This window comes from Neoarius graeffei, chromosome 3 (assembly GCF_027579695.1).
Source record: "Neoarius graeffei isolate fNeoGra1 chromosome 3, fNeoGra1.pri, whole genome shotgun sequence".
Classification (NCBI taxonomy): Eukaryota; Metazoa; Chordata; class Actinopteri; order Siluriformes; family Ariidae; genus Neoarius; species Neoarius graeffei.
The window spans coordinates 93,213,351-93,240,036 of NC_083571.1; the positions used below are offsets into that span (position 1 = coordinate 93,213,351).

General features: G+C 47.2%; 1 protein-coding gene across 1 annotated transcript; it reads right to left on the reverse strand.

The window, feature by feature from the left end:
* Positions 1-355: 355 nt before the first annotated feature.
* Positions 356-25,420, reverse strand: LOC132882970 (creatine kinase B-type-like). The gene is made up of 8 exons (XM_060916087.1): positions 25,392-25,420; positions 8,695-8,899; positions 2,105-2,259; positions 1,883-2,015; positions 1,598-1,769; positions 1,299-1,422; positions 1,030-1,219; positions 356-823 (listed from the first exon to the last, which is right to left on the reverse strand). The coding sequence occupies exons 2-8, from the start codon at positions 8,885-8,887 to the stop codon at positions 594-596; spliced, it is 1,197 nt and encodes a 398-aa protein (XP_060772070.1). The 5' UTR covers positions 8,888-8,899; positions 25,392-25,420; the 3' UTR covers positions 356-593.
* Positions 25,421-26,686: the final 1,266 nt, after the last annotated feature.

The following is a 26,686-nucleotide window of genomic DNA, read 5'->3' on the forward strand; positions in this document are numbered from 1 at the left end:
ATGTTAGTGCCTCCAGCTTGGCACTTTATACTTGGAGAGCATTTCTGTGGTTTTTAGAGAGGCGTTTCTTTCAGTGGGGATGCTGAATTATTATTGATTCGAACAGCGTGGTACAAAATGTCTTGTATAGCTTCAAGATACAGTATATAGAAATTGTGTATGCTTTGTGATGTAATTGTTTCAACTGAATGGACAATCAGACTTTTTTTGTAACCTTTGTTTCAAACATTTATTGAAAAGGTTTATAAAACGTTACTTTTTTTTTTTTACAATGCAATGTCATTATTTCTATTTCTTGTACAAGAGTAAAATAAATACAAACTTGTTCATTCATTTATACATCTTCAGTAACCCTGTAGCTGAGCAGAATAGCTCAGTTTTTTGTGTAGAGTCGCAGGTTAGAGTTGCAGGAGCTGCACCTGGAGTACAATTAAAGCTTCATGAAAAAAAAAAGCTGATTTGTTCCCTGTAAAGGTAGTTTAAAAAAATGTTTTACCCATAAACGCTATTAATTTACAGATGGCTTTCTGTTTGTGACAGGAAAAGCAAAAAAGTCAATACAGTCATCCTCAAGATGCATGAGATACAAAATCCTACGGACTGGCTGAAGGCTCCTCTAACGTTAGTGCCTCCACCTTGGGCAAAGTGAGCTCCTCAGGCATCATGTCATCAATTGACTCGCCAGCTTCCAAACGCTTCTCCATATCAATGAGACGCTTGACACCATCTACAACCATCTGTACCAGCTCCACCTCAGAGAAGCCCAGCCGGTCAGCATTGGAGATGTCAAAGACACCATCCACTGCAGCAGTATCTACTCCACCTAGACAGGGGAAAATATGATTGTTAGCACAGAATCACATTGGACAGAGTCTTCATAATTAACACAAAGGTGGGAGTCTAGCAATTCATTTACAGTCAATTCATGTACAAGTCCTTCTTAAACTTAAAGCTTACAATTAACGTTCAAGAGCATAGACAATAGACTTTGCTATTAGTGTATGCATAGCTGCAGGTTGTATATTGTACCTGTTCCACGTTTCTGAAGCCTCAGCTTCTTGACAATCTCGTCAAATTTCTCATGCTTGCTGAGGTTTGGAAGTTTAACATGGACACCACCACGCAGCCCTGTCCCCAGGTTAGAAGGGCAGGTGAGTATGTAGCCCAGGTGCTCATTCCACATGAACTCGTGGCCCTTCTCTTTGAAGACAGCTTCAATCTACAAGACAAATGAAGCAACATATTTTAATTTATAATAGGTTTATCCACATTGCACCTGCATCTTTAGTTGCACCAACCTTTGTGAGCCCTGTGCAGAAACGAGTGAAGACTTCCTTCATGTTGCCACCCTTCTGCATGGAGATGACACGGAGGTGGTCTTCCTCATTCACCCAGACCAGGAAGGTCTTGTCTTCATTGTGCCTTAAAGCATAAAGAGGGCAAAGGAAGGAAAACAATTAACAATGTGTTTAGAACCAAGTATGTTCAATTTAGCCAATTAACTGAACTTCAAGAAATTAAAACATTGGTCCAATATTAACATCACTGAATTATGTCAACAATTTCATTCAATGTCAAGGAAACACCAAAGAGTTACCAGATTCCCCTGGCATCAGGCCAATCACGAGCCATCCCAGAGGCCAACAGCAGTGGAGACACTGGTTTGTCAAACAGGAAGTGATCATCAATCAGCTGCTGCTGCTCCTCCTCTGTCATGTTCTTCAGGGCATAGTATTTTCCTTTAAATTCACCTTCAAGAGAACCTAAACCTGGAGAGTACAACAGAGCTGCCTAAGGTACCATGTCACATTTCATTCCATAAATAATGGACCACAAATGGCTCAAGCTGGAAAGTAATGGATTATTTGGAAATCATACAGACCTTCCACAGCCAGATTTTCAATGGTACGCCTCTCACCACGGCTGCAGTGAGGGGGCAGGGAAAAGCCACGAATGCTCCTGCCAGTTCTTACTCTGGAGCTCAAGACATAGTTGGGGTCAAGGTCATCACCACCCTATATAACACAATGATTAAATGCTTTTACAGTCCAATCTAAAGTGGCAAAACAAATTCAAGACAGGAGCACAAATAAATTACACATACCTGAAGGTTGTCTGGGTTCAGGTCAGTCTTGTGTTTGTCAGTGGGCTTGTAGCCTCCATGGCGGTCTTCAATGACTGGATCCAGAAGATCTTTGAACACCTCATAAGTTTCCTCATCACCAGCAACACAACCTACAGTCATGATGAATGGATGGCCTAGAAAGAAGGGAGGAGGGATTGATAAAATATAGCAAGTCTATTGACAGGTCAAGGCAGATGATCTTGTTACCATAGTGTGGCAGTGGGGGCGTGGTCAAGCATCGGTCTGTGACTGGAGGGCGCAGTCAGGGAAGGTAAGCGGCAGAATCACTACACCTGATGTGAATTAACCTGTGTCTTCCCAGCAACCACGCCCTATATAAGGGGAGAGAGCGAGAGAGAGGGCAGAGGAAGGGAGCTCTCTCCCGAACCAGATGTCTTGTGTGTGTGTGTGTGTGTGTGTGCGTGCGCGCGCATGTCTGGGAGAGTGTACGTGTGTCACTGAAAAGTGCAAAAATAGAGTTTTTGGAACTCAGTTCTGGCCTGCCGTCCTTCTGTGCTCCACCCACCCGCTCTGAAGTCTACAGTGGTGCCGAAACCCGGGAACCGAGCACAGGAGAGAACAGCCCCATGGAGTCCTCCCCCTTTGTAAACCTGATCCACACCCTCACCACGGCCCAACAGAGCCAGCACCAGGCGCTGATCGCCCTCCGAAAGGAGCAAGAACAACAGTTCAAGGCCCTGGTGCAACAGGAAGATCGTCAGGCGTTCCGGCACGTCCTCGCATCGGCGGGGTCCACCATCTCCACCGCTGCGGGCCCACCCCAACGAAGATGGGCCCGCATGACGACCCCGAGGCCTTCCTCACGCTATTTGAACAAGCAGCAGAAGCCTCGGGGTGGCCGGTGGAACAGCGTGCGGCGCGCCTTCTCCCCCTGCTAACGGGCGAGGCGCAGCTGGCCGCACTACAGCTCCCCGCCGACAGCCGGCTGGTCTACGCGGACCTGTGCCGGGCTGTCCTCCAGCGTGTGGGGCGCACCCCCGAACAACATCGTCAGCGCTTCCACGCTCTGCGCCTAGAGGAGGTCGGCCACCCGTTTGCGTTTGGCCAGCAACTCCGGGACGCCTGCAGGCAGTGGCTGAGAACCGTGACGCCGAGGGAGTCGTCGACCTGGTGGCACTGGAGCAGTTCATCGCACAACTTCCCAAAGGAACGGCGGAGTGGGTCCAGTGCCATCGGCCGGTGGCGCTGGATCAGGCCATCGAGTTGGCGGAGGATCATTTGGCGGCTGTTCCCATGGCAGGATCACAGATCCCCTCTTCGCTTCTCTCCTCTCTCTCCCCCTCCCCTTCTGTGTCTCGTCCTCGCCCCGTTCCCCCACCGCGGAGGTGGGGGCTTGCTCCCTCACAGCCGGTCTGTCGCACCCGCGGTGTCCTCCCGTTTCCCACTTCCGTGTCTGTCTCCCTCCAGGTGAGTGAGCCCCAGAGTACTGGTGCAGAGAGAAAGCCTGGGCCGGTTTGCTGGCGCTGCAGGGAGCCGGGCCACCTCCAACAGCAGTGCTCAGTGATGGAAGTGGGCGCGGTGGTTCGGATCCCCGACACGCCAGGAGCCACCCTTGATTGGGCCGGAGCGTATCGCATACCGGTGAATATCCAAGGGGATACATATATCAGGCTTTGGTGGACTCTGGCTGTAATCAGACCTCAATCCACCAAAGCCTGGTGCAAGACAAGGCATTGGGGGAGCACAGGGGGTGAAGGTGTTGTGTGTGCACAGGGATGTTCACAGCTACCCTTTGGTGTCAGTCCACATTTTTTTCAGAGGGGAAAAATTTAGAGTAAAGGCAGCGGTTAATCCTCGCCTCACCCACTCGATAATTTTGGGGACTGACTGGCCGGGATTCGGGGAATTAATGAGTCATTTAGTAAAGAGTGGGTCCTGCTGTATTTCAGCAAGGGGAGGTCCCAGTGTCGCATTGGCGGGAGCAGCCGTCACAGAGCTGTCTACGTCATCTCCGCATCAGAGTGAGGAGCCGCTGGCTCCTCCTCCCTCTCTTGGGGAATCCCTCACGGATTTCCCGTTAGAGCAATCACGAGACGAGACTCTGCGGCATGCGTTTGACCAAGTGAGAGTAATCGATGGTCAAACGCTCCAGCCAAACACCACCCTGTCCTTCCCCTGTTTTTCTATTATGAAGGATAGATTATACCGAGTGACGCAGGACACTCAAACTAAAGAACAAATCACGCAGCTCTTGATTCCAAAAAGCTGCCGGGAATTGGTATTCCAGGCAGCTCACTTTAATCCCATGGCTGGACACTTAGGGCAGGATAAAACACTAGCCCGAATAATGGCCCGGTTCTATTGGCCAGGGATTCGCGGCAATGTCCGTAGGTGGTGTATGGCGTGCCGCGAATGCCAGTTAGTAAATCCAGCAGCCATTCCAAAAACGCCTTTGCGCCCTCTACCATTAATCGAGACCCCGTTCGAAAGAATTGGGATGGATCTCGTTGGGCCATTAGATCGGTCAACACGAGGGTACCGCTTTTAGTTCTGGTGGACTATGCAACACGATACCCGGAAGCAGTGCCTCTTCGCAGTATCTCAGCATGCAGTATTGTGGAAGCGCTCTTCTGCGTTATCTCCCGAGTTGGAATCCCGAAAGAGATTCTGACTGATCAAGGCACCTCGTTTATGTCACGAACACTGAACAAACTTTATGGGTTATTCGGTATTAAGCCGACCCGCACCAGTGTTTATCACCCACAAATGGACGGTTTAGTCAAACAATTCAATCGCACCCTCAAAAATATAATTAAGAAATTCGTATGCGAGGACGCACGTAATTGGGAGAAATGGCTTGAACCCTTGTTTGCAGTGCGAGAGGTCCCACAAGCCTCCAAGGGGTTCTCCCCGTTCAAATTATTATATGGGCGTTAGACATGCTGCGAGAAAATTGGGAGGAGGGACCTTCACCAAGTAAAAATGAAATTCAATACATTATTGACCTGCGCGCAAAACTCCACACACACACACACACACACACCTAACCCAGGAGAATTTGCGGCAGGCCCAAGAACAGCAAACCCGCCTGTATGACAAGGGTACGCACCTTAGGGAGTTCACACCGGGAGATAAAGTACTCGTACTGTTGCCCACATCAAGCTCCAAATTAATCGCCAAGTGGCAAGGACCCTTTGAGGTCACACGGCGAGTCGGGGACGTCGACTACGAGGTGAGGCAAACGGACAGGGGTGGGGCACTACAGATTTACCACCTCAATCTACTCAAACTCTGGAATGAGGAGGTCCCCGTAGTGTTGGTGGTTCCGGAGAAGGCGGAGCTGGGGCCGGAGGTTCAAAAGGGAGCATTGGCATCGCGTACCTCTCTGGTCCCCTGTGGAGACCACCTCTCCCCGACACAACTCGCGGAGGTAGCCCAGTTGCAGACCGAATTTTCGGACATGTTCTCACCCCTGCCTGGCCGCACCGACCTCATAGAGCACCACATTGAGATGCCCCCGGGGTTGGTAGTACGTAGCCGCCTTTACAGGCTACCCGAACACAAGAAAAAAGTGGTTCGGGAAGAACTCAAGGCCATGCTCGAAATGGGCATCATCGAGGAGTCCCACAGCGACTGCAGCAGCCCGGTGGTCTTGGTACCCAAGGCCGACGGGTCAGTCCGGTTCTGTGTAGACTATAGAAAAGTCAACGTGGTGTCTAAATTCGACGTGTACCCAATGCCTCGTATTAAGGAGTTGCTTGATCGACTAGGCACAGCTCACTTTTACTCAACACTGGATTTGACAAAGGGTTATTGGCAGATCCCTTTGACTCCATTATCCCGAGAAAAAACGGCCTTTTCCACACCATTCGGCTTACACCAGTTTGTCACACTTCCTTTTGGGCGCCCGCTACGTTTCAGCAGCTGATGGATAGGGTCCTCCGCCCCCCATGCCACCTATGCTGTCGCATACCTTGACGACGTCATTATTTATAATAATGACTGGCCACGGCACCTACAACACCTGAGGGCCGTCCTTAGGTCGCTGAGGCAGGCGGGTCTCACAGCCAACCCAAAGAAGTGTGCGATTGGGTGGGTGGAAGTACGGTATCTGGGCTTCCACTTGGGCAATGGGCAGGTGCGTCCCCAAATTAACAAGACTGCAGCGATTGCAGCCTGCCCAAGGCCCAAGACCAAAAAGGGGGTGAGACAGTTCCTGGGGCTGGCTGGCTGGCTATTGAGGTATTTCACCTGACGTCACAGGGTCACGTGACGCCCCGGTGTCCGCCATTTTGAAGGTCAAGCTAGCTAATGTCAACAATATAGTAGCTAGTATGTTACTGTAGCAATGTTTACATTCAGTCATTTGGATGACTGTTAAAACCTTTCAGTCTCAAGTTTTTCCTTTACTGTATTTACTAGTTTGCTGTAATTATGATCCGGCAGCTATTTACACCGGATCCAGTGTAAATAGGTGCCGGAGCGCGCTCCGGCTTGCTCCCCCTCAAATTAAGCTGCACGCTCCGGTTTGCTCCCGGAGTGCTCCGGCCGAGTGCTCCGGAGCGCACTCCGGCTTGCTCCCCCTTAAATTAAGCAGCAAGCGCGCTGCTTAATTTGAGGGGGAGCAAGCCGGAGTGCGCTCCGGCACCTATTTACACTGGATCCGGTGTAAATAGCTGCCGGATCATAATTACAGTAAACTAGTAAATACAGTAAAGGAAAAACTTGAGACTGAAAGGTTTTAACAGTCATCCAAATGACTGAACGTAAACATTGCTACAGTAACATACTAGCTACTATGTTGTTGACATTAGCTAGTGCTAACAGCTAGCTGCTACAACACAGACACCGACCCTAATAATACAGTTCTTGGTCATTGCCTGATAACAGCAAATTTATAATGGGCCATGTCTCAACAGACTAAGAAGTTATTTCAATGACATTTAATAACATTTTGTTTATCCTGAGGACCGAAAGTAAATGAAAATGTGAACAAACCTTAGCTGTAATAAGATGGCGACCACCAGCTCCAGGGACGACCCACTGATGTAGGCATGTTACCCAGCCTGACACAAAATATTTGTAGGCATCCAAACGCTTATACGCTTTCAGATCAATACCTGTGTATGGCGATGGGTTTTTAACGACATAGTTATACAGATCATGTGGGCCGAAGTCAGGTAAAGACGAGGGCTTCGTGTACTTCCGTACGTCAGTGAACAATCCTGGTGGAAGCAGGTAAACATCGTTCTCTAAGCCTGCTAACCTCAATTTTTGCAAATACCTCTCCCTCTGCTCGCCCTGTAAATGCCCTACGTCGCTGGATAGTGAAGGTGTTTTCTGCATCTCGCTCCTTTTTCTTTTATGTTTTTCGTTTGTCGCCTTCCTCGCATTCAAACTGATTTGAGCCGTGACGTCCAAAATGGCAGCCTAACGATGCATCACATGACTTGGCCACGTGGGTGAAAAACATCAATTATCGTAGGTTTTTACCTAATTATTCGGACGTCACCAGCCCGCTGACTGATCTCACTAAAAAGGGGGCACCAGATCCGGTCCAGTGGACGGAGCAATGCCAGCAGGCTTTTTCTGAGGTAAAGGCTGCACTGTGTGGGGGGCCACTGTTACACTCCTGACTTTTCTCTCCCTTTTATTTTGCAGACGGACACGTTGGAGGGCTGGGGGCTGTTTTGTCCCAGGAGGTGGAGGGGGAGGATCGCCCAGTGCTGTACATAAGTCGAAAGCTGTCAGTGCGTGAGGGACGCTACAGCACCATAGAGAAGGAGTGCCTGGCCATCAAGTGGGCGGTCCTTGCCCTCCGTTACTACCTGCTGGGATGCCCTTTCACCCTCTGTTTGGACCACACACCCCTCCAGTGGCTCCACCGCATGAATGATGCCAACGCGCGGATCACCCATTGGTATCTGGCACTCCAACCCTTTAACTTCAAGGTGGTCCACAGGCCGGGGGCGCAGATGGTCGTGGCGGACTTCCTCTCCCATTGGGGGGGGGGGGGGGGGGTGTACGTGTGTCACTGAAAAGTGCAAAAATAAAAAGAGTTTTTGGAACTCAGTTCTGGCCTACCATCCTTCTGTGCTCCACCCACCCGCTCTGAAGTCTACACATAGCTACAGCAAGATCAGTCTTCTCATGGATGATGGATCCAGTAGAGTATAAACTCAAACCTGTGTATCTACACAAACCAGAATGGTCATGAAAAACAAAAACATCATTTACATGCACATCCATGGTTTCATTTTGTGCCATGCAACTGAACTTGTGGCAGTTGAGACTTTTGGGGGGAAACATCCCCCACACTCTGGAATCCAGTAATTTGGATTGACGGTGGACATGACCACACATTCTCTCATATCGATACACACCATTATTCACACAAAATTGAGTCATTTGAGCTGGAGAATAGCATCCAAGAAAATTAAAACAATGCTTTGATGCAAGGACACTGGCAGGTCAAACCAGTTCTCCACTGGCAGGGTCGTGAGCAGCAAGCTCTTCCCACAGGTTTTTACTGAAAATGTGGTCCATCTAACAACTAAAAATGGATGATGCCAAAAGGATGCAACCTTCAAAAAGCAGATGGCTCTTACCTGGATTATCAACCCCAGTTTGGATGATGTCATCCAGTGTGAAGCCACTGGACGTTTCCTTGTCTCGCAGGTTTGCATACATCTCTGGAGTAAGCACCTTGGCCATGTGGTTGTTGTGCTGGCTGAGGTCAGGGTACTCCTGCTCCGCTGTGTAGTTCAGCTTTGTTTTGTTGTGGGTATTTCCAAAAGGCATGGTTGCTCAGAGCTGAGGGAATTGGGGGGGGAGAAGCAACTTGTTAGATGAGTCCAAGACCCAAATAGTGTCCCAGAGTCTTCCAGGATGAAACTTGAATGTATATTGACCTGCATTACCTCATTATTTTGCAATGGAACTCAGATATGCAACATCTCAGCTGCTAATAACTGTACTGTGCACTCTCATTTGCCTACTCATGTTGCACAGTTTCTTCCTTGCATGTGTGTGTGGACAGATTTTTAGAAAGATGGATAGATACCTTTTCTTCCCTATGGTTATCAGTGGTTACTTTCATGTTCTTTTACACTTTTTACTATTTGTCTACTCACAGTGGCTTTGTGGCCTTGGCCTTCAATCACGTCAGCTACACTGTATGAAAGCTTAACGCTGATTGGCTGCTCGTCATGACATTGGGGTGCCAGAAAGCTCGCTTCTGATTCGCTACAGTTCAAAATGAAAAGGCAACAGAACCAGCCAACCTTATCCAGGTTCGTTCCAAGTTTGGCAAGAAAGGTGCCCAAATGAGGAGAGATTGGTCAACAAATAACTATTCTTATGAAAGAGTAATGACCATAGATCTTGAACATGAAGAATTTCTAGTTGGTCTTCCAATGCAAAATGCTAACTTCGGTGAAGTTGAGTCTTTCCATAACCCTCTCACACTGTGATGGTCTGTGTGTGAGACGGTGAATTAAAAACTAGGGCCAATGGCCTCATTTAAAATAATGTCAGTGGTAGCACACAAACATAGGACATTTGGATAAAATTAAATAAGATATTGTCTTATCTAATAGGCCTAGGTTAATTTAAAAATAAACAACTGTGAAAAGACATTTCATTTTTTTTCCAGTATAGTTTTGGAGACAGACTGTCAGGAGACTGTGACAGATGGTGTTGTTCACTACATTACAGTTGGCAGTGTTGCTAGGTTAAGGTAAATGAAAGTGAAGATAATTGTACTTCAGAACTGGATTCCAAATCTGTTGGTGGTGGTAATGGACATCTATTTGTGTCTCCTTGTTAAGTGCTTTTTTTTTTTGGGCTAGTCAGTCAGTAGTCATGGTGAATAGATCACAGCTGCAGTAGCTGCGATATGTAGGGGAGAGTGAGGTAAGATGAGCCAGTAGGCAAGTTGACCCACCCCTTGTATCTAGGCAACCGTGCACGTCTTGTCATGTGACCATAAATTCAGGAAGCACCCATCATTTCCATCTTGTTGTGATGCAGAGAAGCACATGGGAGAAATGTTTTTTTTTTTACACAAAAAAACTGTTTTTTGCTTGTCAAAGTAAATTTTCTGCATATGAGGTAAAATGACTTATGTCAAAGCAAATGTATCCAGGTCTAAAATTATATATTATACATGTTGGTGTTTTGCTAACGTATAAAATCATGTGAATCACTTCACTAAAGATTAGCCTGAATTTCTAAGCTAGCCCGTTTTTTCCAAAATGGTGGCTATGGGGCAAAGTGAGCCAAAGGCTATGGGGTAAATTGAGCCAATGGTTCAACTTACCCCACCATAAGGCACTGAAATTCAGTTAAGTCTGATGTATAAAATGGTATTTCAGTTGAGTATACTCAACTGGTTTGATGTGTTTGTCATATGTTAACCATTGTAGAAAAGGTATCATGCTGAGAACCTACAAGAGGAAGACAAGCTGGGGCTCAACACCCCTTAAAGATTAGTTGTTGTTTTTTTTTCTTTTTTATCAGACATCTAATTTTAAATATCACAGTATAAGGCGTGACCGACCTGTCAAACCAGACAGGAAGGCCACGCCTTCAGAAACAGCAGCTGATAAAAGATGCGTCACCAATAACATCCGGTGACACTCTGAGGAAGACGGAAGTTGGACGTCGAAACATGTCAGGTAAACAAACCCAAAAATTAGATGTCTGATAAAAAAGAAAAAAAAAAAAACTAACTATATTTAATATAAGACATAATGAATGTAATCGAAAGATTAAGAATTAGTTACGGAGACGAAAGCGTCAAGGAGTTTCGCCGCCTAGAGCGATTGACACGGAAACGGGCACGCTACAGGAATCACCTGAGATTCAATCTGCGCTGCCGGGATGAGGAAGTCGTACCGGCCAGCTTGAACATCAAGAACCCGATTCCAACCAGAAACGCGGAAAAGATGATCAGGAAAGTGCGGATGACTCTGGTAAAAGAACGGATACGGTGCACAACGGATAAACTAAATAATATCAACAGCGAACTACATAGGGAGACGGAAACTTTCAAACGCCGGTTTCCCCAAAACAAGGAAATGGAAATGGCAATACAGGGACACTTGGCAGACATACACGAGCAGGAATTCACAGAGACAAAAACCCGACAAATACGAAAACTGGACAAACTCATCGCACAGAAAAAGAAGGCAGAACCGGAGCACGCACACATCAGCGAAAAATGGATTCATAACATATCAAGGTACAAACTCTCACAAGCAGAACACAGTATATTAGCAAAAGGACTCAACTACGCTGTCACACCGAACAATATACCTCACGATGAATTCATTCTGGCAACTGAATTAGCATGTGAGAAAATACAGGATCAGGGACAAAAAGCAGCACTAAGAAACGCAATAGCTGGTATATTGAAAACGGCCAAACCACCACCCAGTAACATCACAAAACAGGAAGCCAAAGCCATGAAAACATTAGCAAAAAATAAAGATATCACAATCCTCCCAGCAGATAAAGGCAGAACAGTAGTGATTATGGACACTGATGAATATGAACGAAAAATGAATGAATTACTCAGCGACAACGCATTTGAAATATTAAAAAAAGACCCAACAGAAGACAAGAAAAAGAAACTTAAAGCACTACTAAAACCACTACTCGATGAAAATAAAATAGATAAGCAGGATTACAATCATTTAGTACCCACAGCCAATGTCATCCCCAGGATTTACGGTACACCTCGTCTCGTCTTGTCTTCTTCCGCTTATCCAGGACCGGGTCGCGGAGGCAGCAGTCTAAGCATGGAAGCCCAAACTTCCCTTTCCCCAGACACCTCGGCCAGCTCCTCGGGAAGAACACCGAGGCGTTCCCAGGCCAGCCGAGAGACATAGTCCCTCCAGCGTGTCCTGGGTCTTCCCCGGGGCCTCCTCCCGGGGGGACATGCCTGGAACACCTCCCCAGGGAGGCGTCCAGGAGGCATCCGAAAAAGATGCCCGAGCCACCTCAGCTGGTTCCTCTCGATGTGGAGGAGCAGCGGCTCTACTCCGAGCTCCTCCCGAGTGACTGTGCTTCTCACCCTAAGGGAGCGCCCAGCCACCCTGCGAAGGAAACTCATTTCAGCCGCTTGTATCCGTGATCTTGTTCTTTCTGTCATTACCCAAAGCTCATGATCATAGGTGAGAGTCGGAACGTAGATCGACCGGTAAATTGAGAGCTTCGCCTTTTGGCTCAGCTCCTTCTTCACCACGACGGACCGGTAAAGCGACCGCATCACTGCGGAGGCTGCACCGATCCGCCTGTCGATCTCACGCTCCATCCTTCCCTCACTCGTGAACAAGATCCCGAGATACTTAAACTCCTCCACTTGAGGCAGGACTTCTCCACCAACCTGGAGAGGGCAAGCCACCCTTTTCCGGTCGAGAACCATGGCCTCGGACTTGGAGGTGCTGATTCTCATCCCAGCCGCTTCACACTCGACTGCAAACCGCCCCAGTGCATGCTGAAGGTCCTGGTTTGAAGAAGCCAACAGGACATCATCCGCAAAAAGCAGAGATGAAATCCTGTGGTTCCCAAACAGGATTCCTTCCGGCCCCTGGCTGCGCCTAGAAATTCTGTCCATAAAAATTATGAACAGAACCGGTGACAAAGGGCAGCCCTGATGGAGTCCAACATGCACTGGGAACAGGTCTGACTTACTGCCGGCAATGCGAACCAGACTCCTGCTCCATTCGTACAGGGACCGGACAGCCCTTAGCAAAGAGCCCCGAACCCCGTACTCCCGAAGCACCCCCCACAGAATACCACGGGGGACACGGTCGAATGCCTTCTCCAGATCCACAAAGCACATGTGGACTGGTTGGGCAAACTCCCATGAACCCTCGAGCACCCTATGAAGGGTATAGAGCTGGTCCAGTGTTCCGCGACCAGGACGAAAACCGCATTGTTCCTCCTGGATCCGAGGTTCGACTATTGGTCGAATTCTCCTCTCCAGTACCCTGGAGTAAACTTTCCCTGGGAGGCTGAGAAGTGTGATTGGAGCACACTCTCCGGTCCCCTTTCTTAAAAAGAGGGACCACCACCCCAGTCTGCCACTCCAGAGGCACTGTCCCCGACCGCCACGCGATGTTGCAGAGGCGTGTCAACCAAGACAGCCCCACAACATCCAGAGACTTGAGATACTCAGGGCGGATCTCATCTACCCCCGGTGCCTTGCCACCGAGGAGCTTGCAAACCACCTCAGTGACTTCGGCTTGGGTAATGAACGAGTCCACCTCTGAGTCATCAGCCTCAGTCTCCTCAGTGGAAGACATGACGGTGGGATTGAGGAGATCCTCAAAGTATTCCTTCCACCGCCCGACAATGTCCCCAGTCGAGGTCAACAGCTCCCCACCCGCACTGTAAACAGTGTTGGCAGAGTACTGCTTCCCCCTCCTGAGGCGCCGGACGGTTTGCCAGAATTTCTTCGAGGCCGACCGATAGTCCTTCTCCATGGCCTCCCCGAACTCCTCCCAGTTCCGAGTTTTTGCCTCCGCAACTGCCCGAGCTGCAGCACGCCTGGCCTGCCGATACCCGTCGGCTGCCTCAGGAGTCCCGGAGGTCAACATGGCCCGATAGGACTCCTTCTTCAGCTTGACGGCATCCCTTACTTCCGGTGTCCACCACCGGGTTCGGGGATTGCCGCCACGACAGGCACCGGAGACCTTGCGGCCACAGCTCCGAACAGCTGCGTCCACAATGGAGGTAGAGAACATGGTCCACTCAGACTCAATGTCCCCCGCCTCCCTCGGAAGCTGGGAAAAGCTCTCCCGGAGGTGGGAGTTAAAGACCTCCCCAACAGAGTGCTCGGCCAGACGTTCCCAGCAGACCCTCACCATACGTTTGGGCCTGCCAGGTCTGTCCAGCTTCCTCCTCCGCCAGCGGATCCAACTCACCACCAGGTGGTGATCAGTGGACAACTCAGCCCCTCTCTTCACCCGAGTGTCCAAGACATAGGGTCGGAGATCAGATGACACGACTACAAAGTCGATCATCGACCTCCGACCTAAGGTGTCCTGGTGCCACGTGCACTTATGGACACCCCTATGCTCGAACATGGTGTTCGTTATGGACAAACTGTGACTAGCACAGAAGTCCAATAACAAAACACCACTCGGGTTCAGATCGGGGAGGCCGTTCCTCCCAACCACGCCCCTCCAGGTGTCACTGTCATCGCCCATGTGAGCATTGAAGTCCCCCAGTAGCACAATGGAGTCCCCAGTCTGAGCACCCCTCAGTACCTCTCCCAGGGACTCCAAGAAGGCCGGATACTCTATACTGCTATTTGGCCCGTAGGCACAAACAACAGCAAGAGCCCTCTCCCCAATCCGAAGGCGCAGAGAGGCGACCCTCTCATTCACTGGGGTAAACTCCAACACATGGCGGCTGAGCTGGGGAGCTATAAGGAAGCCCACACCAGCCCGCCGCCACTCACCACGGGCAACTCCAGAGAAGTGGAAAGTCCAGCCCCTCTCGAGGAGCTGGGTTCCAGAGCCCAAGCTGTGCGTGGAGGTGAGCCCGACTATCTCTAGCTGGTACCTCTCAACCTCCCGCACAAGCTCAGGCTCCTTCCCCCCCAGCGAAGTGACATTCCATGTCCCAACAGCCAGCCGCTGTGTCCGGGGATCAGGTCGTCGAGGCCCCTGCCTTCGACTGCCACCCAATCCACACTGCACCAAACCCCTACTGCTACCTCGGTGGGTGGTGAACCCACAGGAGGTCGGGCCCACGTCACCTCTTCGGGCTGAGCCCGGCCGGGCCCCATGGGCAAAGGCCCGGCCACCAAGCGCTCGCATACGAGCCCCAACCCCGGGCCTGGCTCCAGGGTGGGGCCCCGGCTGCGTCCTACCGGGCGACGTCACGGTCCTGGATTTTTTTCTCCATAGGGGTTTTTTGGTGAACTGCTCTTGGTCTGGCCTGTCACCTAGGACCTGTCTGCCTTGGGAAACCCTAACAGGGGCATAAAGCCCCCGACAACATAGCTCCTAGGATCATTCAAGCACACAAACCCCTCCACCACAATAAGGTGGCAGTTCTAGGAGGGGTACGGTACACCAAAAATACACAAACCAGGAACACCATTACGCCCCATAGTAGATAGCATTGGTTCAGTCACATACAACTTATCAAAAGCACTCACCGAAATAATTAAACCATTACTAGGACTCACAGATCAATACTGCAAAAACTCAAAACATCTGGCAGAAGAACTAAAAAACATCAAAATGCAGCAAGACGAAGTTTTCATTTCACATGATGTCATATCTCTTTTCACCAGAACACCCACGGAAGCCACTATACAGATAGTACAAGACAAATTAAAAACAGACAGGACGCTCAAGAAACGCACAAACCTCACCGTACAAGACATCACTCAGCTCCTTCAATTCATCGCCACATCCACATACTTTCAGTTCAGGAATACAATCTACAGACAGAAGGAAGGTTTTGCCATGGGAGACCCGCTATCAGCCATCATGTGCGGCTTTTTCATGGAGGATCTTGAGCAGAAAGCACTCACTACAATACCAGCGGAATACAGACCAACACTCTGGAAACGGTATGTGGACGACATATTGGAAAAAGTAAAGAGGGGACACACTCAACAGCTCACCGACCATCTCAACACCATGGACAATACCGGTAATATAAAATTCACACATGAAGAAGAAACAGAGCAATCAATAGCATTTTTGGATTTAAAAATACAACACACAGAAGATGGGGACATCAAAATAAAAGTACACAGAAAACCCACACATACCGACCAATATTTAAACTGGACTTCCGAACACCCCATAATGCACAAAATATCCGTAGTTAGAACATTACATGAACGCACAGCAATAATTACAGATCCACAGGACAAAGAACAGGAGGAACAACATATACAACACGCACTGAAGGCATGTCAATATCCACAATGGGCAATATCAAAAGGGGCAGAACAGGTTAAGAACAACAAAACACAGAAGAAAGGGAAAAAACAAACTAACAAACAAGAACACAGGGGAGTAGTTACATTACCATACATCAGGGGAATAACTGAACGCATTCAAAGAGTAATGAGGAAACACAACATTAACACACCTGTCAAACCATACACAACACTCCGTCAGATCCTGGTTCATCCCAAAGACAGAATACATCCGGACAACAGATGCAACACCATATATGAGATTCCATGCCAATTATGCAATAAAACTTATATTGGGGAGACAGGAAGGAGTTTCAACACAAGAAAAAGTGCGAAAAGGAGACAGCTACAAGACAAACCCGAACAATAAAAGAAAAGGCACAACAGGAAAATTATAAGTCAGCTATAACAGATCATTGCAAAAGGGAAAATCACATTATGGACTGGGGGAATGCCAGAGTCATCCGCACAGAAGATAACAAACATCAGCGCTGGATCAGGGAGGCCATAGAGATCCGTAAGCGAAGCCCGAGGACCATCAACCGGGATGAGGGAGCATACATGCTCTCCCATACCTGGAGTGACATCTTGCAGGGGACGAACACACAGTATATGGCGTGACCGACCTGTCAAACCAGACAGGAAGGCCACGCCTTCAGAAACAGCAGCTGATAAAAGATGCGTCACCAATAACATCCGGTGACACTCTGAGGAAGACGGAAGTTGGACGTCGAAACATGTCAGGTAAACAAACCCAAAAATTAGATGTCTGATAAAAAAGAAAAAAAAAAAAACTAACTATATTTAATATAAGACATAATGAATGTAATCGAAAGACCCCTTAAAGAGATGGAGAGAGCAGCCAATGATGTCAAGGGTGGAAAGTCCATGAGATCAGTGGCAAAAGAGAGAAATATTGACAGGTCAACATTGAGGGGGTACAAGAAAAAGAGGGAGGCAAAGGAAGTAAAAAACAGTAGGGTACAGTGGAACAGCAGAAGCAAAGAGTCTTCTCAAAGGAGATGGAGAAGGAGCTAGCAGACCATATCAAGAAGCTCGTGGAGCAGTTCCATGGCCTTACTCCAAAGAAATGCTGTGAACTGGCATTGGAATTGGCAGAAACAATATTCCTACCCCCAGTAACTAGAGAGAGAAAGGTTTAGCCGGTAGGATGTGCAAGAAATGACTCAGTAGGTTGGCATAGACTCATTTTGTGTAGTTCAATACAGTACCATTACCTTTTTTTAGGTAAAGATTGGTTCAAGAATTTTATGGCACGCCACCATCTCTCCTGCCATATGCCTGAAGCGACATCTTTGGGAAGGGCTACAGCCTTCAATAAAACTACAGTTGGGGAGGAGTTCTTTGACAATCTGGCTAACGTGATGGACAGGTAACAGAATTCATATATTTGAAAACATTAATAACTATTTATGACAACTACATACAACAGTTAAGTAAATATACAACAAACTGACATGTTTACTTACCAGCTATAATTACCATGGTATATTAAGGAATGTGTATTTGCTAATTTTTTTTTTTGCATTACTTAAGGTTTAACTATTCTGATTATCATTGCTCTTTTCTTTGTTTTACAGGCATAAATTCCCTCCAAACATGATTTATAATGTTGATGAAACAGATGTAACAACAGTACAGACACCAAAGCAAATAGTGGCAGAAAAAGGAAAGAAGCAAGTGGGCGTCATCACATCTGCTGAAAGAGGCGAACTTGTGACTGGTCTGTGCAGTCAATGCGACTGGTAATGCAGTCCCTCCCATGTTTATATCTTCCCATGGGTTAGATACAAAGACCACTTCATTACAGGAGCACCTCCAGGATCAATTGGTACCTCCACCAGATCAGGCTGGATCAATGAAGACACCTTCGTTGAGTTCCTTGAACATCTGGTTCAGCAGACCAAGTGCTCCCGACCTGCCACTGCTGCTAATCTTGGATAACCATAAAGCCCACATTTCACTGAAGGCTTTGGACATAGCAAAAACAAATGGTATTGTTATGCTCACAATTCCACCCCACACATCCCATCGCTTGCAGCCTCTGGATAAGAGTGTCTATGGTCCATTTAAGACCCATTACAACAGAGCTCTTGATGGTTGGATGAGATCCAACCCAGGCAAAACAGCCAGCATATACCAAATCCATTGTGTGAATGATGCTTTCATGTCAGCAATGACACCACGGAATATCTCCTCTGGATTCAGATCCACTGAGATTTTCACTTACAACAGAGATGTCTTCTCCGATGCAAAGTTTGAGCCATCCATGGTGTCAGACAGGCCCAACCTGGAGCAGCAGCCTGCAGCTGCAGGTGATGCACCCATGGTTTCAACCTCCCTTTCTGCTGAGCTATCTTCACCAGGCTCTGCATATGCATGTGCTTCACCAAGTGAGACAGATTCACACCCCAACCATGCTGGATATGTGCCTCCTACTGAGATTCTACCCTTACCCAAAAGTCAGCAGCCCAGGAAACAAACAAACTGAAAGCATGTGAAGACAAGAATCCTGACTGATGCACCTGAAAAGCAGGCAATCGAACGTGCCCATGAAGAGAGGAAAAATAAACAGAAAGGCAAAACAGAAAGAACCATCAAAGACCAAGGAAAGCTGAAGAGGAAACAAACCCAGACGAAAATCACAGTGGAAAGCAGCTCTGAGGAGAGTGATGTTGCCATCCCATTTGATGACACTTCTGAGTACGAGAGCTTCAGCGATGAAAGGAGTGAACCAGATGTCTCAGATCTGGTAGTTGGTGACAGTCATTGTAAAATTTGCATCCAAATGCAGGAGCCACCATTACATTGGCTTGGTTGACAGCCTTGCGGGCAATGAAGCGAGTGCCAGATTTCTCAGAAGAGTCCGAGGGATCACTGGCAGTAAGAAACCCACCTTTGCATTCAAGGAAAAGGATGAGGCATCTTTCCCACGGAGTGATGTGCTGAAGAAGCTACCTCAACCTCAAAAGGCTGGAGGAACTGCAAGGAGAGAGCAACAGTTCATATTCCCCTGCAACCTTGACAGTTGTATATAATATAGTATAATAATGATTTACATAGGGAGTGTGAGCTCTTGAAGACCTCCCTTGATGATTGCACCAAACGGCTAGAGAAAGCCGAAATGGTTGCTAAGAGGGCTGCCCAGGAGCAGACCCCCCCAGAGCAGCGCAAGGGGCGTGAAAGACCCCCAACAATGCACCAAAGCTCAGAGCGGGAAGAGGCGTCCGAACCGGACACCGTAAATGATCTGGTCGAGAACCAGACACCCCGCCAAACTCCAACTCGCTACACGACTCCGTCGTCTAGCCAAGATGGAGCCATCCTGCGCTCATCCGGAGCCCAGGCCTGTAGCACACCTACGTACTGCCTATTTCGAAGGTAGTAGCGCACCAGGGTTGGAAGAAGATAGAGGTTTCATATCTCTCTTCGTACATAACCTCCACCCAAGCGTGCGGACCCATGTCACACTGACGTGTCGACAAGGTCACTATTCGATGAGGGAAATTAGGCGACTAGCCCAAATGACCTGGGAGACCATCGTCAAAACCGCAAACGGAAACGATGATGACCCCAGAGTCCTTAGGCTCCAGGATGCAAATGGGCCCCCGCTAACCTTAGGAGGCGATGCTCCGAAAGGGGAACCTACCTGGAAAAATTCCGGTCCAGCCCGATCCTTGCCGAGCCATCACAAGGGTGAGTGGAAAAATCGACAAGGTAAGGCCAGGAGGGACCGAGGGCGAGTCCACAGTGACTATGGCAATCGCCCATCACATGAAAAGGGTCGTAGGGAACAAAACGGTTGGCAGCAAAACCGTCATCCCCGCTCTGACCAGAAACGGCAGAAGCGTTCCGACCGTAGCTCTAAACGTAAGGGTAGAGACGACCAACACAGTGACTCAGACCAACCTGGTGAGTTCCCCTCAGAGCTGGACTCTTTAAAAGCCCAGTTGGCTGAGATTAAAGAACTGTTACAGGAGACGTCAGACCCCTCAACAGATAAAACAAAAGAGCCCAAGAAAAATGGCAAAAAGCTATTTGCTGGCATGACTAGGCCAGGAACCACGGGTATATCTCGTGAAAGGGGGAGGAGATCCCTCTGAAACAGCAGGCGAGGGTCAGGATGTAGGGCCCCCCCTGGTGGCGAAGGCAAACACACAAGACGCACCTCTCATGTGCGCTAAAGTCTTCACCACCATTTCTCAGACACACGGCTCTCACAAGGTGACCCAATCCCAACCAAGCCCTGCGACATAAACTTAGTCAGCTTCACACAAAACCCCACAGTCGTTGGATCCCACAAAATATGCACAAAACCGTTGCGACGAGATTAGTGCGAACACCGATCAACCGAGCGCCACGCGAGATCAAATTTCCGATGAACTTCAGTTCATGTCTTGGCACACCGAGTCCGGTGTCGAAACACCCGACATCGTGACTCCCCCCTAGTGGCAAAAATCTCCCTCTATCCATCGACTCAGACACAGACACCCATTTCACCGCTGGTGTAATGGCTGCGCTGTGGAACATGTTAGGCGTCGAGGTGAAATTCCATATCGCGTACCACCCTCAATTCTCTGGTCAGGCTGAACGAGCCATTCAAACCATTGTGAGCATGCTGCGAAAGTACATCACAAACCATGGTAAAATTTGGGACGTGAAACTTCCCTTGGTGCTAAGAGCCATTTGGTCCACCCCTCATTGCGCCACTGAAGTCACACTCTTTGGGATGATGACTGGGCGAGAGTCGGTTCTTCCCCCGCATCTCCTATACAAACCAGAGGCCATGAGCGTCGCGATTGCATACACCGCACATCAACATGTCGCCGACCTACAACGCCACCTACAGTCAATCTTTACAGGTGCCCAAAAGAATCTTGATTCGAGAGTAGAAGGACACAAAGCCTACTACACCCGAATCTCAGAGAAGTTCCTACCACCCTGGTCGAGACCTTTCGATCGTGGGAAAACCGTTCCCCGTCGCGTATCACATTAGGATATCTAGGCCTAATCAAACGCTTTCATATCGATTTCCATGATAATCGAATAAAACCTTTTGAACAGTCCTCACTCCAAAAGGGGGTGGACGACAGCTAGGCCCATCATGTCCACCTAGCTTGTACGCATCACTCAACCATAAGCGTACACTAACCTTCCCGGTCAGACTTCACCAACCCAATGAAGTAACCCTTCAGTATAACATGGTAGAAAATACTAAAATCCGCTATTATTACTAGTGTGTATTCATCGCAAATACACCTGGCATATAGTCTTGGCAGTGCTATCCTCACTTTTGTGAATCCACAAAACTTAGAGATGTGCACCTTCACGAAAGACATCCACTGGGTCTGCCCAGGCAACCCATACATAACACTACACACCTAGCTAGATAAGATGGTCTGTGTCCCCGACAGCTAGCCGCAGTAGCGCACGCTTTCTAGCCAGACCACCCACTGCTATCACCTTCCCAGAAGATTAGGTTTGCCAACCCAAACACTAATACTTCTTTCCTTCCTTCATTTCTTCTCGTTTTCTTTTTTTTTATGCATAGGAAATTAAACGCTACATGTTTCATGTTCAATGTTTAAATTTTTTTTTTGATGTGGTTTTGATCTAGTTAGTTAGTGATTATATGCCCAAAATGCCCATAGTGATTATATGCCCAAAATGCCTCTGTCTCCAACTGTCTTACTGGAACTCACAAGTTTACACAGTCTTCACAGGACACCATGGACTGTGCAGAGCAACTCTACCTCAAGGACTATGGACACGGCGATGATACGATACGGTGCTCTCAGTGCTACGACTCCGTCATACCCCTGAGACCAAAAGGGGGACTGTAGGTATCATGCCGCCATCGTGTGTCAGAACTACAATTCCCAGGCAACTTCCGTGTGACCCACGTCACGCGTGGGCGGGATCATCTACGTCAGTCCAACATGCACGCATAAATCCAAGCGGAAGCTCTTCCATTTTGTCTCTCTCGTCTGGCTTCCGATGAATCTGGACGTATAAAGAGGCGCTCTCCACCCAAAAAGACGTCTTCTTTCTTGCAAGATCCATCACTCAGCGCGATTTTCTTTCTTACCCTTGGCAAAGGTAAACTCTAGAGTCGCGCGATCTTTAAACTCAACTTGAGTTACAACCGGTTTACTTGCATTAGAAGTGACGTCACGACTGCAGCCCAGGCAGTCAAAAGTTAAGAAGCGATTGAATCCTTTTTAACTCAAAAGCGCTGTGCATCTTATTCTGATCAGAGACTTTTCCTCACGAACGCTGAGGTTCGGACCAAGAATCCTCTGCTTTCCACGGGAACCACCCAAGTGCTCCGCTGGACCCGAAAGTTTTCTGCGCCTCCATCACGAGCGGCTCACGTGCTCCCACGGCGAGGCCCGAGACTACACCGGCGAATAGTTCTTCATATCTTGCTAAAGGCAGGATTAAGTAAGATTTTGGCATTTGGGCATAATTAGGATAGTCTTAGGAATTTGCTTTTATTTGAAATAGTGTGAATTTAAACCCAGGTTTATGTTACACTGTTAGACACGCAGCGTGTTGATTTATTTTTGGTTCTATGTTCTCTCAATTGTTTGATAGGTTGTGCATTCTCTCTCCCTCCCTCTCTCTCTCTTATTCTGACTAACACCTTCATTTCCTTATCATACATTTTGGCCTTTATCAAGGTTTCAGTGAGTTTGGTAATGCTATGAGTGTGGAATCTTTTTGTTACTGAGAACACGTGCTCAACAGGCCTGACACACTTTAGATAGCTTCCCTTTGTCTGCTTAGCAACACAAAGCTAATCAAGGCCTACCATGTGCTCAGCAGGCCATCAGGCCTGATAAACCACACCTCAGCTAGAAATCCACAAGCTAGCTTTAGTTAGCTACGGCTAATACCCTTGTCTTTAGCAACACGTGCTCAGTAGGCCTCACCAGGCCTAACAAACACACTTTAGCTAGGCCATAGGGCCTTTAGCAAACTCACACTAGCAACACAAGGCTAAGCACAGAGCTAATCCTTTGTTTTGTTTAGATAACATTCTTTTGTTTAGCTACCAACAAGCTAGGCCTCCACCACATGTAGTTAGCTACACGAGGCTAAACACATGGTCAAGTCCTTCACACACACCTCACTGCTTGTATATATTGATTTATTATTTTATCTTTTTATCTTTGTATAATAAATTAATTTATTAAACAACTGTGTTTTATTTGTATGAACAACAATATCTGAAGTCCCCAATCTCCCTCGAATTCAAAAGGGTGCATATAAAAGTTATGTAATGTGGTAAGTGATTGTAATAATTTGGAAATATACCATAATTTAGCTGTTTGGTAATTTATTATTAAGCACCAGGATTAATGGTATGATTCACTAAATGATTCATTGAACGATTCACTAAATGATTCACTGAATGAGACTGATTCTATGGTATGATTCAATTCAAATGAGTCAAAGTAAATGATTCAATGGGATTGATTCATTTTAATTATTAACCTTCAAAATTTAATGAGACTGATTTAACGAGATTGATCACTTAATATCAATAATTAACTGATTGCACCCACAGTTGGAATATTGAATAGTTGTTTTGATTAAATGGTTTTGAAACTGGTGGTTTGTTCTCACAAGTTCAAAACTGTTAAAACTGTTTGTTAGCACAATATGCTCAGGTTTACATTTTAAAACTCAGATGGTCAGTTTACCCCCAGATGGCTCAACTTACCCACTGACTTGGTTCAACTTACCCCTAACCTGGGGCAAGTTGAGCCACAGGAGCACTTTTTTTTTTGAGAAGTCATTATTTTGGGCAGCTGTGTCAGAGATGAATTCTGATAATTTCATTTGATAGGAGACATCCTGAAATAAAGGTATATGTTTTCATTCTATTTCTGGGTCATTTTTCCTTACCTCCAGGACAACATAAGTAAAAAGTGGCTCATCTTACCCCACTCTCCCCTATTGTTCTCTGAACAGAGCCTGCCTAGTCTGAACAGCCTTCTCTGCTTTAATCATGCTACTTCTAGTTTTCAGGTTTGATCTGGAACATATGTATGTGGACTACCCTTTAGTGATGTGGCATTATATTTATTATTCATAAATATAAATAATTAAGCCTTTTTCTCTCTGCGGGTTAGGTTAATACTGATAAATTATTGATTTCAACAACACAGGTTTAGTTAATAATTCAAGTTTTATTGGCTGACATTCCAACTGCATGTGTAGGTTATTAATTACACTAGCATGGTATTATTTTGGATTATGCTATGCCATACTCTCAGTTTCATGCACAAACTGATAAACACCATAACATAGCAATAAAAATTGCCATTATCAGCGGTGAAAATGGGGCCTAGAATTTTTAGAGAGCATCTAAAAACTGAACATTTTCTGGGGGAGGCCCCCAGATCCCCGCAGCACCGGGCCCAGGTATCACACGCATTGATCCACCCTCCACTTCATTTCTTAATGAAACCCCTGTTTGTTTCTCTCTCTCTCTCTCTCTCCCCCCCCCCCCCCCCCCCCTCCCTCCCTCCCTCCCTCACACACACTTTTGCTCTTGCTACTTGTTTTGTTGCGTCAATGCACTGTTAGAACTGCTAATCAGTTTCGTTACTCTGTACAATGACGATAAGGAGTTCTGGTTCTGATCCCTTCAGCAGCATTAATTGTGACGTCACGCCATTAAAGCGTCTGTTTCCCACAGCAGTGCAGGAATTCAGTCCTCAAACTCAAAGTGTACAGTATAAACCAGGATTCTGCAAAGCCACATTCAGCATCCTTAGAGTTTTCCCCATTTTGCTTTGCTATGGCTCGCTTCAATGTAAATGTGAGGGCATCTCCACAGCCTGTGAATCATTAAATCACATGAACTGCATGCAAACTCGGGGTGGATATCAATAAATAAAGATAAAAAAAAAAATCAGCTAATTGCGCGCAAAGTGTGTAATTGCGCAGTGTCCTAAACCCCTCAGAAACCTTGTAGATGTTGCAGAGAACCACAAGGTCGTCACTGATGTTCTTGAGAACAGAAAAGCTACCAGCCTACAATATATCCGTGTTTATTCCTTTCAACAGCAGCACAAAGCTACACAATTATTATTTGTAAATAGATTTGCTATTCACAGTTGGAGTTTTCCAACTTAAAAGCGCATAAACAGATCACACACCAGATGGATTCAACAATGCAGAGATGCCTCAACAAATTAGTCTTAAAAATATTCACCTATCAGTCATTTTAATCATCATATAAACATTAAACTGTTCCATTCACAACATAGTCAACTGCACTATCCATCTACAGATGGGAAAAAACACCCAGCCTACCTTTTAGTCGATTCTCTTTAGAGGAAAAATGAAACTGATTCCTTTCATCCAAAAAAAAAAAAGCGCACAAAGACTGATTATAGTCGCCGGAAATAAGCGGCTTCGTCAGTATTTATACTGCACCGGTGCTCTGTTCTGATTGGCTACTAAGGAGGGCTCGTACAGATCACGTGACCCCACCCCCACTCCACCCCCATGCTCGACATCTCGTTCTGGAGATGATTGACAGGCAGGCAGGTGGAATGAGACGCTGCTTCAGCCCGTTTAGGAGAACAAAAATGAGCAGTTACTTCAGCTGTGGGGACTTGAGCTACTCCGGTCTTGTCGACTGGATACAAATGAAGAGCGATAAGAGTCCTGGGGTGGGTTTCCCAATAGCATTGCATTTTCTGGCTAAAGAGCGAGTTTCAAGATGCTCTTAAGCAATAAATGTTGTCTCTGTACATGATTTTCCCAAACTCACTCATAAGGCCCTGGTCACACTACAGCTCATGATGGGTTTGCAAATGCTTGGTAATGAAAAATTGTTAGCATCTCCACTAACCAATCATGTGATCAGTGGCGTGCACAGATAGACACGAGGTGGTGCTCAAGCACCTGCCCCTCTGCCCTCTGTCCAAAAAAGTGCCCTTTTGAATTTTTTTTTTTTTACAGTTTACTGAGGCCAATGTCGACATGATCTTTTAGAAAAGCGTGTGAAAATAATGTCCCGATGTATGCCCCCTCCGCACACACACCGGACCTCTGTCTCTCTTGCTCTGTCACGTGAACAAGCGTGCAGTGCATTCAATGTGAGGTTGCAGCAGCATAGCGTCCTGGAAGCCACGGCCTTGTCGTAGCGCAGACAACACATCGGGCAGTCAGTCAGCTCTTCCCCTGCCCCACCAGCCAGGTAACACATGAATCGAGTGAAAATGTATTGTTTGCCCTCTAAGCCCAAGCTGTAATTATTTTGTCGTGAAGTAGCCCGTCGCATACAGAAACAACTGCACATAAGTATTATATTTTTTGCTAGACCATTTTCAGATTTAGGAAAACAAATTTCTTTCTATTTTGTTCAACTAGAGATTCCTGGCAAAGTCAAAAAGCCTTGATGTAATAAATTAACATTAAGTGGTTGTTTTACACCTTTAAAAACTAAAATGGGTCAGTGGCGACCCGAACACAAGAGGAGGGTTAAATCTCAGACTTTTATAATAAGGTGTTCCACATGCGCAAAAAAGTGCCCTTTTTTCCCCCCAGAGCACTTGCCCCCCAAAATGTCTGTGCACGCCACTGTATGTGATGTGCGGCGA